This window comes from Xylocopa sonorina, chromosome 6 (assembly GCF_050948175.1).
Source record: "Xylocopa sonorina isolate GNS202 chromosome 6, iyXylSono1_principal, whole genome shotgun sequence".
NCBI classification, from domain to species: domain Eukaryota; kingdom Metazoa; phylum Arthropoda; class Insecta; order Hymenoptera; family Apidae; genus Xylocopa; species Xylocopa sonorina.
The window spans coordinates 2,444,854-2,459,024 of record NC_135198.1 but is presented as its reverse complement, the minus strand read 5'-3'; the positions used below and the strand labels follow the sequence as shown (position 1 = coordinate 2,459,024).

Sequence of the window (14,171 nt, the reverse complement as noted above, 5' to 3'; positions counted from 1 at the left end):
TGCGCATTCAATTTTTTAACACAAATTCGTGCCAGTTGCGCTACTGTATACTGTGGTAGCACTGTGCTAAGACAGTGCTGCTACTCAGCTCTCGTAACGAAATAGTCTTAGCACTGGGGCGACACTCATGTCACGGCACTATCAGAGCACCGCGAATAGCATAGGGGCGACACGGCAGTGCCAATGACACTATCAGCTCACCATAGTGACACGCGTGGCAGTGGCCTAGGCTGACATTTACTAATGGGGAAGCTGTTTCCATTAAAATTATAAACGAATACTAAAAATGACTAAACTAAGCAGTTTATTTATTTTGATTCTAAGATAGATATACTGACACGAAACAGAGATATAATAACTTGTTTATATTAATAAACTGCGGTGTTAAAAAACAGATTCAAACTTTGTGAATTAATTCCACATTTTGATTGGCATCAATTTCTGCAATTAGTAGCACGGTTTGTGGAAATTTATGCTGATGTGATATGTCATAAATTTGCAAAGCAAAGCGTCCAGTCAAGGCTGTTTTTTTAGATTAACACGTTCACGCCGGGGTGACCCACCGGTGGGTCACACTTGACTGTTCCGTGAGGCGGCGTGTCCCAACGGTGGGTCACACTTGACTGTTCCGTGGGGCGGCGTGACCCACTCGTGGGTCACGCGTTTTCAGAAAATTAGTCGTTAAAAAAAATAAGTGCTTGATGCAAGAAATGTGCGCTCAAAAAAATGTAGATTTTCGCCTCGGCGTGAACGTGTTAAACTGTTTCGTGCATCGCCGGCAAACTATTAACGTTTTAGGACAATGACCTTAAAAAGTTTTTCTTCCTGTGTTCTCAGTAACTGATAAATCTGAAACGTATGCATAACGCTGTCATTAGTCTGTGGTAGATGCGAGGAGGTAGTCGAAAGCTAAACCACATTTCTCATTTAATAAAATAAGTACAAGTTTCAAAGATAAAACGAAACTTTTCAATTGTAGAATTCATGATTATATGAAGGATCTTAAGTTAGCATTGTACATTTTGTTATCGCAATGACATCGTTTATTTAGGAACGAACGTGAACTTCTTTTTTCTTTGAAATTTAGTCTATACACGTGAAGCGCGAAACAAGATCGCCTTGAAGACTGTAGGGAGCCGGTAATCTCGTACGCATACAAATTCTGTTTTCAAAAGACTCACTTCTGTCGTTAGTAAATTTACTTTGTAAAACAAAAATTCTTTAACGTTAAGAACATAGTTAAAGCATACTGTCAAGGAGGCGTTATATTTTATTATTCCAAACCGGTTGTACAATCTATAAGGAAACTCTTGGTAGCGATATATAACGATAAATAGCACTAGATTTCCTATAAGCTATCGCTTACCAAACACAAGCAAAACAATAATCGTGCAAATTCAGATTGACTTGACGTTCATGTCCTTTCTCTAGTATATTCCACTTGTTTTGTTGTTTTGTAAATAGCTCGAAAACGTTGAACGACAGAGGATTTCTCCACTCAACGATCGATGCGCAGTTGAACCGTTACTGAAGGACTTCCTGTGAACTGACGCGCAGTGTTCACATTGAACCAGTTTCAATGTCAGTTATACGTTGCAAACTTTTCTAAATGCTTTAATAAATGAGTCATAAGTTCCGTGATACATTTATTTGGTATAGCAGACTCTAACCTCCAACTAGGAATCTCTATGATTATCTGTTTTTGACGAATTTTTGTGTCGGCTTATAAACATCTTGTTTGACTCATCTGTTTCGGTGATTGGCCATCGTACATTTTTTGGTAAGCCAATCACTTCATTTGTTTGTGTTGGTGCCGCCCTTCTCGTCACTTTTGAAAGGTGGCACGGATGTTGGCGGAGATGGTTATCTTTGATTCCTAGTATTTAGGTACTGTAGCTGGATTTCCTGAAGTTTGCTTACCTGGAGCCTAAAGGTCGCAGGATTCAAGATCGGGGACGCGTAGTACAGTATTTGTAATAGGAGTTAACAGTATTCAAATTGGTCAGAAACGTGTGAAACATTATCGTTTTGCAGAAGCATAGCAATAATTTCAGTTATATAGACATTCTTGAGGGATATTTTACGATCTTCATTGTATATAATATGTACACATCTGAAGCATTAGGTTCACGTACGTAGATCAAATTTAATGGTAATGTTACGACTAGTTTTGTGTAATTCTTTCACCGTGTCTGGTCAAGCATTTTTTTTACTATTTTAAAAAAGAACATACTGTTCTGTTGGCCGTGATGATTGTAATAATGTCGATTATATTGATATACATATATTATGTTAACGGCAAATAAAGAAACGACGAAATTTCTTAGACGCGTCACGTATCTAAATATGTACGGATGTAACTACATATTTTATATAAATTAAGTTTCTTTTGATTGTGTTTGTTAATTATTCGTGTGATAGGGAGAAACAGAGACGATCATTATGAGGAAAGATTATGATAGATAACAATATTTGATAACGAATTAATTATGAAAGAGACTCGTGGATCGATGGTGAATTATGTTTCGAGAAAGAGTTAGCTATAACTTGAAATTCTTTTGATCACAAAATTAGAACACTTGACATATCTGCCGCGATTGTTAAGTTTTCTATATGTGATGGTACGATTTAGACACGTTTACAGATTAACAACGTGCAGTGAACAGTGTACCAATTCCAAGTGAAGATTAACGAGAAGCCGAGTAAAATTGTAACGGAATCGTCTTAAGTGTATACCTTTCGAATACATGCAAGCATCAACAGAAAAATACGCATAATACTCGTTTCGTAAATCCTTTCTTCTCTGCACACGATTGGACGTTCGTAAATCATATTTGAATGCTCTTGTAGTCGAACATAGAAGAGAACAAAAATTGTGTAAAGCTCTAGCACATAATCTGCGTGCGTAAAGTATTCGATCATCGTTCCTGACAATTATGTGAAATTACAACGGCGACAAGGGAACATTTTTTAGTAGTTGTAATAAAATAAAGAAATTTTTATAAACATATTAAAAAAAGAAAAACAAAGGGGATAGTTATCATACTTTCCTTCGATATTAATGAAACTTGATTTCCTTCGCAAGTTTCTTCTTTTGGTACCTTGGTATGTAATTTGCTCTAATAATCAAGCACAAAATAATATTACTCTTCAAAAGTAATTAACTATTGTTTAGTATTAAACAATTATTTATGTGATCCCGAAAAAATGTGTTGTTCAAGAGGGGGTGCTCGGATTACGTAAGTTTAAGAATCCCCGGCATAGATCATATTCTTTTAATGAGAGTTAGTAGATGGAGATAATAGCGCGCACCGTAAATTTCGTTGTTACATGTTCTATCTTAAATGCTAAAATGGAGGCGTCAATTATCGGTAAAACTAATGTAACGAACATTGCTGACTGCATATCAGAATTGGTATACCTTTTCCCATTAAAATGAGTACAATGTTTTATTCGTATTTTTTTTTATGTTGCACAATCTTTTCGAAACTTTTATGATATCCTGTGCAATAGGTATCCAACTCTCTGAACGCCAATGCTACTTCAATTGCGATACGAATTCACAGCAAAGAGCGTAAGATTCAAGTAATAGATAATGGTATAGGGATACCGAAAGTACAATTAAAAACGATTGGTGAGTACAATAATGAAAATTTGCATTGTTCGAACGTATATAATATTTGTAACAGAAGAAAGCAAACGCTAATTCGTAGATTATTCAATGCTGTGATGGTTGCTTTCAAATATTACAACTCATTTAGAACATATATGAAAGTGGGTAATTTTTGTATAGAAAAGTATTCGATTTGAATGCTACTACACGTAAATTTACTAGTTCTTGGTTTTCATAAATTTTCAAAGCCTACCACGAGCCAAAGATTATTAGAATTAATAGAAGACCTAGCCAGGGCACTACGATATGCATTTATGGATTCCATGAATTATGTTTAAGTAAATGGGATACATCTTTCATGTATTATTTGATTGGAAACCTTGCCATAGCCAACCCATATGTGAATACATGTTTAAATAATTTGTACTTGGTTCTTCATATTTGTGAATTTATATTCTATATATTTAATTATTTAAATATCTTCAGACTTCATTTACCATTAGAGGTGATCAAGAAGGAAAGGTTACTATGGCAATCACTAAGCCACACAATCCAGTAGATATCTTCAAATTACTATATAACAGAGAGGTGTTACTTAACAAGATGTGGTATATAAAATCTATGGAGAAATCTGATGTTAAATTTTGTGCTTTCATTGGACTGACTAATGTTAAATCTATCGCCACTCAGTATATTTTCTTAAATAATAAATTAGTACATTGCCCTTTGATTTTGCAAATAATTGCAACTATTTTTATCAATTTGTTGAAGTTCACTGAAACAGAACAGGGTGGAAAGATACCAAGGAAGGAGGAGGTCTTTATGATAGAAAATGGAAAAAAAACATTAATTTTTTCCAATGTTCATGATTTACTGCGAAGCATTAGAGATATGCTATTAAAAATTTGTACCAAAGACATTACACCATTATCCGTTAAAGATTTAAGATATAATGGGAGACCTGCTGAACAATTTAAAAGCAACAAAATGCTTGTAAATACAGATTTATCTAAGTTGATTACACCTATTTCACAAAAAGACAATATTATGAATAGAAACATTCAATTAACTTTTTCTGATTGGTCTACCTGGTCCAGATTCTTAGTTCCAGATATATTACCTCATCAAGATATCAATGTATGTCGATATAAATTATTCAACGATATTGGGAGTTCAAGTTAAACAGAGAACTCTTGAAAACAATAAAAGTAAGTATAGTTAAAACTATAATATAATAGTATACTTCAAAGGCAATTCAACTATACAGTAAATTACAGTAATTTTTATTTTCTAAGGTATTAGGACAGATGAACAACAAACTGATAGTAGGAATAACAAGTCAAAACAATATGAAGATTCTTTTATTGATGGATCAACATGTCATTCATGAAAGGATAAGATATGAAGAGTTGCTTAGCAGTAAGTTAACAATAAGTTACAGTAATAAATTGACATTATAATTGTAAAATTAATTTGTAGAGTACAAGATACAGCTGAAGAGTCGGTTGTTTCCTGCTAAATTGAAAAATCCTATCATTATAAAACTATCTGCAGATAGCTGTAATCTACTTTTATCAAATCAAAAGATGGTGAAAAAATTTGGCATAAGTTTCAGTATGATGAGTAACGACACCATAATGGTATATGCTGTACCAGAATGTTTACAAAAGAACAAATACTACTTTAATGAATTAAAGTTAAAGTTAAATACAGAAAGTCTTTTGAATGAACTGTTTCAACGTTTCACAACTTATGGTTGTTATCAACTCAATAGTTTACCTCTTACCATTCACAATGCCATCACTATGGAAGCCTGTCACGGTACGTTTTTCCTTTTTTCTTAAATTACTATTTCATAAATAAATTAACAAATAAAAAGTATACGCAAAATATAAATGATTATATTATATATTTTAAAAGTAAATGTGAGTAAAATAACAATCTCATTTATTTGTTCATAGTAATGTAACATTCGTTCTACTAACTAACATAGAGTATTTCAGGGTGCATCAGATTTGGAGTTCCACTAACATTAAAAGAATGCAAGTGGCTTTTAAAATTATTATACAAAACAAAGTGCCCTAATCGATGCACTCACGGGCGACCGTTCATAGTACCTTTGATGGAATTAACAGATTTGGAAACACGACACAAGAATACCGTCCCGGTATGTAATACTTGTTTTCATATGTTATGTTAAATTTAAGAGCTTATTAACTTACACATTAATACGTTTAAACCTACGCAAGTAGTGTTCTCGCAAGTAAGTTAACTTAACTCTAAAAAACTGTTAGATTAATTCGATATAATTCGCTTAAAGTTATCCCAGGCAACCAGGAATTGGCACACCAGTGACACCTGGTGGAACGAAGCAATGTGCTAGGACAGTGCTGCTACTCAGCTCTCGTAACAAAATAGTCTTAGCAGTGGGGCGACGCGGCAGTGCCAATGACACTATCAGCTCACCATAGTAACACGCCTGGCAGTGGTGTAGGTTGATATATATTAATGGAGAAGCTGTTTCCATTAAAATTATAAACGAATCTTAAAAATGACTAAACTAAGCAATTTATTTATTTCGATTCGAAAATAGATACACTGATACGAAAGAAAGATATAAAAACTTCTTTTTATTATTTTCTATAAACTATAACTTAATACAGCGATTTTTTCAGAAAAGTCATTAATTACTTTATCGTAAAAATATATACACTTATTTTATAAATATTTTTTCAACTCATCGTTAAAAATTCATGTAACAAAGATATATTTTATATTTAATAATCCTTACAAACGATAAAACCATGTACCACAAGAATATATGTACCAAAGGAAAACAAATAATTACGTTCAATATTTTCACCTGAAAATTGTGATACGCTAGTAAAGTAAACGTAACTTAATTGGTTCAACATTTTATAAGTAAATGTATCATTTATTACATTTCCTTAAACAATATGCTGCCATCGTATTTAATACTCTCTATTGGCATGAATTTTCCTGACGAATTGAAAAAATATATATGGCTCTCTCAGTAACTATAAATGTTGGCAAAGAACTACCAAAACGTCTGTCAGTACTTGTATGTGGATATCTAAACTCTGACGTATTTAATTTGTACGAAATAACAGGTGGTTCCCCATTAACAAATGTGACGCCTACGCCAATGCAGAAAAAATTTTTGAATGGAACGATGACACGCGTGTCACGCTGGTGATTAGAACGTGTTGCCACTGCGTGCCGGCATTTTAGCTAACAAATACGGACGCAGATGCCTACGGATCTGCTGACACTCCTCGGAAGTGTCGCCACAGTGCCGGTATGGTGTCGCCACCATCTTATCTTGTGTTGTCTGGGTAAGTAAAGATGGTACGCTTGTACGGACCAATCAGATTATGACTCATCTAGTACATTTATGAATTCGAGGTGTCGAGTGCTATTAGGAAAATAAAAATAATTAAATTAAAAAATCAACAAATTTTGAAATTGTTTTACTTTAAAATTAAGTGCAGTCTTGTATAGGGTGGATAGAGTAGTGTGATATATATGTACGTAAAGCTTATTTTACATCATGGACTTAAATTGCGAGTGCAGGCTTCAGGGGAAACCCTTCAGAATGAAAGGTGATTCAGTAGCGCCAGTTTGCAGATAAGATAATAGTTTTTAGTATATATCAAATACTTCGAGTTGTATTACTTAAATTGTTACTGCAAGTACAGAGAGAATTTACTCCGATCAATAGTTTTCAAATTCAAATGAAGACCAAAGCAATATCCAGGTAATTATAACATTTGTTTGAGATAAAGGTAAAATTGACCAAAGAAATTAAAAAACTGTAAACCAAAGTTTCTTTTAATAATCAACGACTTAAATTTGGTATTTAATTAAATCAAAATTATTTATATAATTTAAATAGGATCTAAATAAGGTTTAGACTTTGATGAGAAACATAAATAACAAACTTCTATTAATACTGTAAAACTTTTACAAGCGTCAGTAAATTTACAATACCCATATTTTATTGTTTTAGAATAAAAGATGGATAGTATAAAGAAAAATATTAATACAGTACAATTACTACACAATATAAGTGAAAAGAATTTCGAAGAGGTAAAAAAGATTATACAAACACTATCAGTAGACATTAATTGTAGGAACTTTGATGGTAATATACCTCTGCATTATGCTATCTATGTAGAGGATGTACGAATAGTTGAATATCTTCTAGAAAAGAAAGCAGATATATCTATTGAAAACAATAATAATGAAACTCCTTTTGATGTTGCCCTTGAACGGAAAAATGAAGATATTATTTTATTACTTGGGACAGAAATAATAAATAAATCTCTTGAAATAGTAGGAAAATCTGAATCCAAAACTTCGTGGAATACAGAACAAAGCGCTTCTAATGAAGAACCTATTGAAGAGATAGTAATAACAAAAAGAAAAATTTTGAATCTTCAGAAACGCTTACAAGCTTTGTTAAATAACAACAACAATTCACCTTACGAAGAAGTTAATTTTTTTATTTTATTTTTGGAAACATTTTCAATTGTTCATGATTCTGAGGATAAGGAAAAGGTTATGAACTTCTTTTATGGTAATAATAAGAGTATGAAAAATAATATTGGGAAAATGCGAAGCATAATATTAAAAAGATCAGCGAACACTATTATCAAACTTGATGGTGTGATCCGTGCTATTAAATACTGTTATAATGGGGAAAATAAAGAATGCAAAGATCAGTTTTTTATTGAATTGAATCGATATTTGGAATGTCTAATGCAAAAGGACGATGAGTCTCGTAGTGAAAACTTGCTTAAATTTAACTTTTTTAAATTATTTCCTGACAATGAAAAAAAGAATGTAGTAGAAAATAATGCAGTAACTGACATGCAACTTAAAGATTTCATATTAAATGCTTATAAAGATGGCGTAGATTGGCAAGAGCAATGGTTTGAGTTCATTGTAAATATTTATCCTGGCCTAGACTTAAATGAAGGTTTAATCAAAGAAGCAAACACTAATTGTGTAGAAAAGCAACTAAAGCATTTAAGAAATAATTTTGTTCATGAATTTCACCGATTTGGTATACAAGAGTTTAAGGAGGCAATTATCAACCTGAGAGGTAAACTTTTAGAATATTATTTTGCTGAGAGTGTACATAAAACATTTCAATCATTCGGTGTAGGCCCTGAGAAGATTGAACAATCTCTTAGTACAGACCTTGAGCAATTACAAGGTGAATTTAATGTGTCAGGCGAGGTTTTACCCGAACAAGAAGCAAAAAATTTATTTGGTTATAAGTTTGTGAAATCAGTGTTTCCAAATAAATCGCTAAACAATAATAACAGTGATGTGAAGGAATACATAGAAGAGTATTTTAAATTTATGTCTATTATCGAGGACTTGAATAGAACAAGTCAAGAAGAGGATTCAATGAGGACATTGGATAACGAGGCAGGAACAGAAGAGGACTTGAATAGAACAAGTGAAGAAGAGGATTCATTGAAGAAATTAGATAGCGAGGCAAGTACAGATGAAGACTTGAATACAACAAGTCAGGAAGAGGATTCAATGAAGAAATTAGACGATAAGGCAAGAAGAGAATTATTTGAACAGTTTATAAGGTTGAGAAAGATTAAAGAACATTGCCCTGACATTTATAGAGAAGAACAACAAGAGTTAATGAAGAAGCTAAAGAATTACAAGATAGATGAAGGTAAATTTGACTTGGTCTGTAGATACTATATAGAAGAGGGTAAAGGTTTTGATAACAAAATGTCAAAAGTTGTAGCAGATGTTGTTAAGTTTATAGATGGCATTAACGAGGTAATAAATGATGATTTTAACGATTTTAAGCAGATAAACATTATTCATTTAAGTGAGTTTATTTTAAACAAAAATAGTGACAGTAAAGTACTTGTTTTTAGTGAACGTAATAATCTCAAATCTAAATTTCAAGAACTAATAGAAGAAGAACCAAAAATGAAGCGACTAGTTGATCAAGTCGACTCTTTCAATAATGTCTGTATACAAGTTGATAACATAACTTTGGAAATCGACCTCAAACAAACTATTGGAAATATAATCAGAACGTTTTATGATGCATACAATGAGTATAAAATAGAATTTAATATAAAAGAGATATTCAGTAGTGAAAGATTTTTAAATGAATTAATATGGCAAGATATAAAAGCAGGAGCATTAATGAAACAAAACAGTAAATCAGCAGACCATACTGACAAATGTCTGCAATACAAGACATTTGGAACTATATGTAATTTAATAGATGTAGAATTCTTGTCGCCTTATATTGTGAAGCTGATTGAAACTAGTGTAAAAGAGAAAAAAACTAATAATATCATTAACAGAAATAATCTAATAAAACTGATCGATAACTTGTTAAATAGAACAGAGTATGATAAGTATCTCAATATTCTATTGAATGTAGATTTTGAAGATTTCGAGCTTTACAAAATATTTTACGATAGAGTTTTTAAAAAGAAGATTAATGTTAAAGATATAAATTTAATATTTGAAGATCTTACACATCTTGATAAATTCATTAATGTACTACTAAGAAAGAGTATAGGAATAGTGCAAGAGTACAAGAGCAGTACACGGTATAATAATGATGTTATAGAGTTAATAAAGAGTGTTGTGGAGATAATGAATCAGAAGGTATGTAGCAAACTTGAGTCTAACAGCTATAAAAGCTCTAAAAAAGAAAGTAAGATAATGCATCAAATATTAATAAAAGGGAGACAGATAGAAGAAAAATTTGTAGAGATAATAGAAAAGAACTATCCAGGCTTTATAGACAGGGAACTATTAATTGTCAAGATAAAAAGTAGAAATAGGCGCTCTGATGAAGCATTAGAAATTTTAGTGAAATTGGAAGATACATTAAAGTCTGATACTATTATAAGTCACAAAACAAAATATCTATTAATTCTCAGAGAGTTAGCTTTCACAATATCTATGTCAGATAATAAAAGTAAAATAAAAAAAAATAAATATCCAAATAAAAGTAAAACTGCTTACGAAAGATTATTCATTGAAGTTACAAAGTACATACTCCACTTAGATGACACAAATGGAAAATTTGACATAATACAGACTTTGAAAGAAAAATATGATCAAATTAAAGATTTAGATATATACAATAGAATGTTGGACTCTTCCAAGCTGTTTCACTCTGACAAGTATCTTGATCTTCTGAAAATTGCGAAGGACGTTACTTATTGGTCCAACAATAATAAAGATGAGTGGATTAATGCTTTAAGCATTAATAAGGAAATTTATTCATGTACAAAAAAACATTATGGTAAAGACCATAGGAAAACTATTCAGATTGTTCGAATTGTTGCAAATACATATTCAAAACTTAGTAAATTTTGTTGGCAAGAAAGGGATTATCTAAATTCATTATATTATAACCAAAGTGCACTTAACATGTGTACTATTGCTTATAATATTGGAGTAAAGATATTTGGCTTTAATCATTCTAATGTAACTGGCATTACACGGCAAATTGCAATAATTATGTATTTTACAGTACAAAATTATATTAGCATTGGCGGTTCAAAAGATAAGGTGGAAGAGAAATTAAAATATTATGATGAAGCATTTAAAATAAACGGAAAACTCTATATGTTTTTTAGTCATTTACTGGATGATAAAACTAATTGGACACAGACAATTGAAATGCAACTTAAAATGTTGAAGAGACAATGTATTAGTTTGTGGTCTTGACTCAGAGTGCTGGTTGTCTCGTAATTGGTAATCAACGTGTTAATTTAAGGGAAGAGAATAAGGGAAGAACGTTTTGGTCTCTGTCAATGGACTCATCATCATTAAGGGTACCAAAATGGCGAAGTTGCGCCGTAAATGCGAGGATCTTAGGGCCAGATCGAAAATTGTATATATAGAAATAGTGTAGGAAACAAGTTCTTTCGGGAAACTGTATCATGTATCACAATGTTGCTATCCCTCTAATGGTGGATGTTGCGGACTGCCACAAAAGGTTGCATTAGAATTTGTAAAGATTCGTATCTTTAATGCCTTAACCCAATAGTAATTGACGTACCATAAATATAAAAAGCTTAAGTACCGTTCCGTTCGGTCGTGTAATTCTAAGACAGTTATCCCGATGAATTTTTCCATGGTTCTACCTCCACGACAATATAGCGTCCGAAAGTGAACCAATATTGGTTTTCGACTGGTTTAACTTTCCGTATATAAGCAGAATTAAAGTAGAATTAAAACAGGATTGTGCAATGTAACCAAACAGATCGCGCTTAATTCAGTTAAGAATATCAATCGTTTCAATCGTAGAATTATATTTCCCCACTCTACTTAGATTAAGGTAGATTAGTAAATTTATTATAAAAAGTTAATTATGCCATATTGTTATATCGTCCTAAATATTCGGGTGCTATTTAAGTTACCGCTTAAAGCTCACGATACAAGTAATCTGAAGCTACCACAAATTACCAATTTGTGTTCGCTGAACGGAAAATTTAATTCATAGAAAGAGTCTTTTAGAGAGGTTATTTAAATGTATAAGAGAAAAAATCTGTGCCTTAGATTTTAAAAAGGTTCAATTTATATGCAAGTTAATGGATAGAGAGAATCTGCTGAACCGTTTCATATCGTGATATTAATCAAAGTCAATAGTGCAAAAGAGAAACTTCAGCGTTAGGTAATCGACCGATGGTTGTTATCGAACATAATTATATTAGCGCATCAGTGTAATTATGATTTTTAGTATCCTATATTGAATAAGTAATCATATGAAGAATATTTCTATATTGAATGAATATCTTATTTTGAATAAATATACAACGATATATAGATACAATACAATATGTATATATCTATAGATGTAAAAAATAAAGTACCTGATTATTATCTATTGATTTCATTATTTTATGATTTCTGTTTAAAACTTTTAAATTGGAGAATCCTCGTATGTTGTCTAACTTTGCCACTAAGCTCGTATTGAATGTGGGAGCAACTTGTGTGTCACCTGTTCATTTAAATGATAAGAAACGAAATACTCTTCCTTCTGCAGCTTTGAATCTTTCGCGATTATGTAAATGTCGCGTTAAAGTCGAAATTTTTATTCATTTCCATGGAATATGTATCTCTAAGCGTTGCGTGGGATTGAATAGACCTGTTTATAATCTCGAGAATCTTTTTGATTTACCGTTTTTGTTGATTTTCTTTTATATTTTCACACGGGAAAGGATACATTTTCAACAAATTCTTTGTTACAGCGAAACTGATCTTTTGTGACGAGTAAAGATCGATTATTAGTCGCTTATAATGAAGAATGCAGGGATAAGTAATAATCGTGCGAATGCAGAGATAAGTAATCGTATTAATGATAGAGTGTGTACAAATCAAAGGTGAATTAAAAGTTGAATTAAATATTCACAGAATACAAAATTGAATTGTCAATTGGTGTATTGGACCACAAATTTCTCACCTATCCTCATAAATCAATCATTGATGCTCTCTTTATGATCTTCGACAACATCCTCAACTTTCTTCCCGCTCGAAGAACTTTTATTTGAGTAACTTTCGATTTATTTTCTCTATCAAGTTACTCTATTAAAATAGCAAGCAGATAAGATTGTTTTGTAGAAGATGTAGAAATCTGAAAGAAAATTGTATACAGATAAGTTATCCGATGTAGGAAGTGATAATGAATCGGAAAACTGTGACAATGAAAGTGATAAGGAATTAAAGAACTACGATGAAGATATCAAGATATGTAAGTAACTAAATAACTTTGTAAAATTTTATCAAAAATTAATTAATTAAGGGTAATAAAATTAATTAAAAATAAAATAAAATTTTATCAAAAATAGTGACATAGATGTTTATTTAATTCTCTTAAAAAATTAAATCTGTCTGTGAAGTGTTAAAACACAGAATAGCAGAAAACGAAGCGACCGCTCGCGGTACTACATTCGTCTACACGGGAAATACGAGCTGTCATGGTACAGACGTCCTGGCCAGGACGTCTAACGTCATAGCCAAAGCCGGGATTGCGTAATTAACAGGATATATCCTTCCCAATCCTCCCCTGTGTCGGTGGCAACGGGTTCCACGTCTTGCAAAGGGGGATTGAGATCGTGTTACGCTCCTGTCGGTTACAGGAACCACTTGCTAAAGCCGCTTAAGACGACTACCAAGATTGATTGGAATCTCGAGTTCCACGCGAGCTCCTTTGGCCACAGAGTCGATTGTTTTTCAATTGTAATCCCTTTGATACACTGCTGATGCTCTCGCTTCGATTCGCCACACTAATTCCCAAGTTAAATGGACGCAGCTTCGACGGCTGTTTTTTAAACTCGGTGTACATCGTTTTCTAGTATAGAGAAAGATGGTAGGAAATTGACACTGTTTTCGACGTAATTGTTGTAAAGTCGAAAGTCAACTATGCAAACTCAGGTACGTGTAAAATTTTTAGTTGCGTGGTATCGGTTAAAATGCTCGTCAGTTATGGCAGTACAAGATCAGCGAACGGGTTATTGATTGTTGT

The 14,171-nt window shown here is 32.3% G+C and overlaps 2 protein-coding genes across 2 annotated transcripts in view; one reads left to right on the top strand and one right to left on the bottom strand.

Annotated features, from left to right (window-relative positions):
- Positions 1–14,171, bottom strand: part of Maf-s (MAF bZIP transcription factor K) — a 475,183-nt gene that overhangs the window by 345,719 nt on the left and 115,293 nt on the right. The gene's annotated exons all lie outside the window — the stretch shown is intronic.
- LOC143424442 (DNA mismatch repair protein MutL-like) lies at positions 3,353–7,135 on the top strand. The gene is made up of 11 exons (XM_076896498.1): positions 3,353–3,415; positions 3,514–3,772; positions 3,850–4,013; positions 4,100–4,750; positions 4,792–4,821; positions 4,909–5,032; positions 5,093–5,434; positions 5,534–5,538; positions 5,607–5,780; positions 5,823–5,876; positions 7,022–7,135. Exons 1-11 carry the CDS (start codon positions 3,353–3,355, stop codon positions 7,133–7,135), a joined length of 1,980 nt encoding a protein of 659 aa, XP_076752613.1.

Excerpts from the sequence above, each read along its gene's own strand:
- LOC143424442 (XM_076896498.1), top strand. The coding sequence starts at position 3,353 with ATGGAGGCGTCAATTATCGGTAAAACTAATGTAACGAACATTGCTGAC. Across the intron at positions 4,014-4,099 it reads TTGCCATAGCCAACCCATAT|ACTTCATTTACCATTAGAGG; the intron begins GTGAATACATGT and ends AAATATCTTCAG. Across the intron at positions 5,877-7,021 it reads CGCAAGTAGTGTTCTCGCAA|TACATTTATGAATTCGAGGT; the intron begins GTAAGTTAACTT and ends TGACTCATCTAG.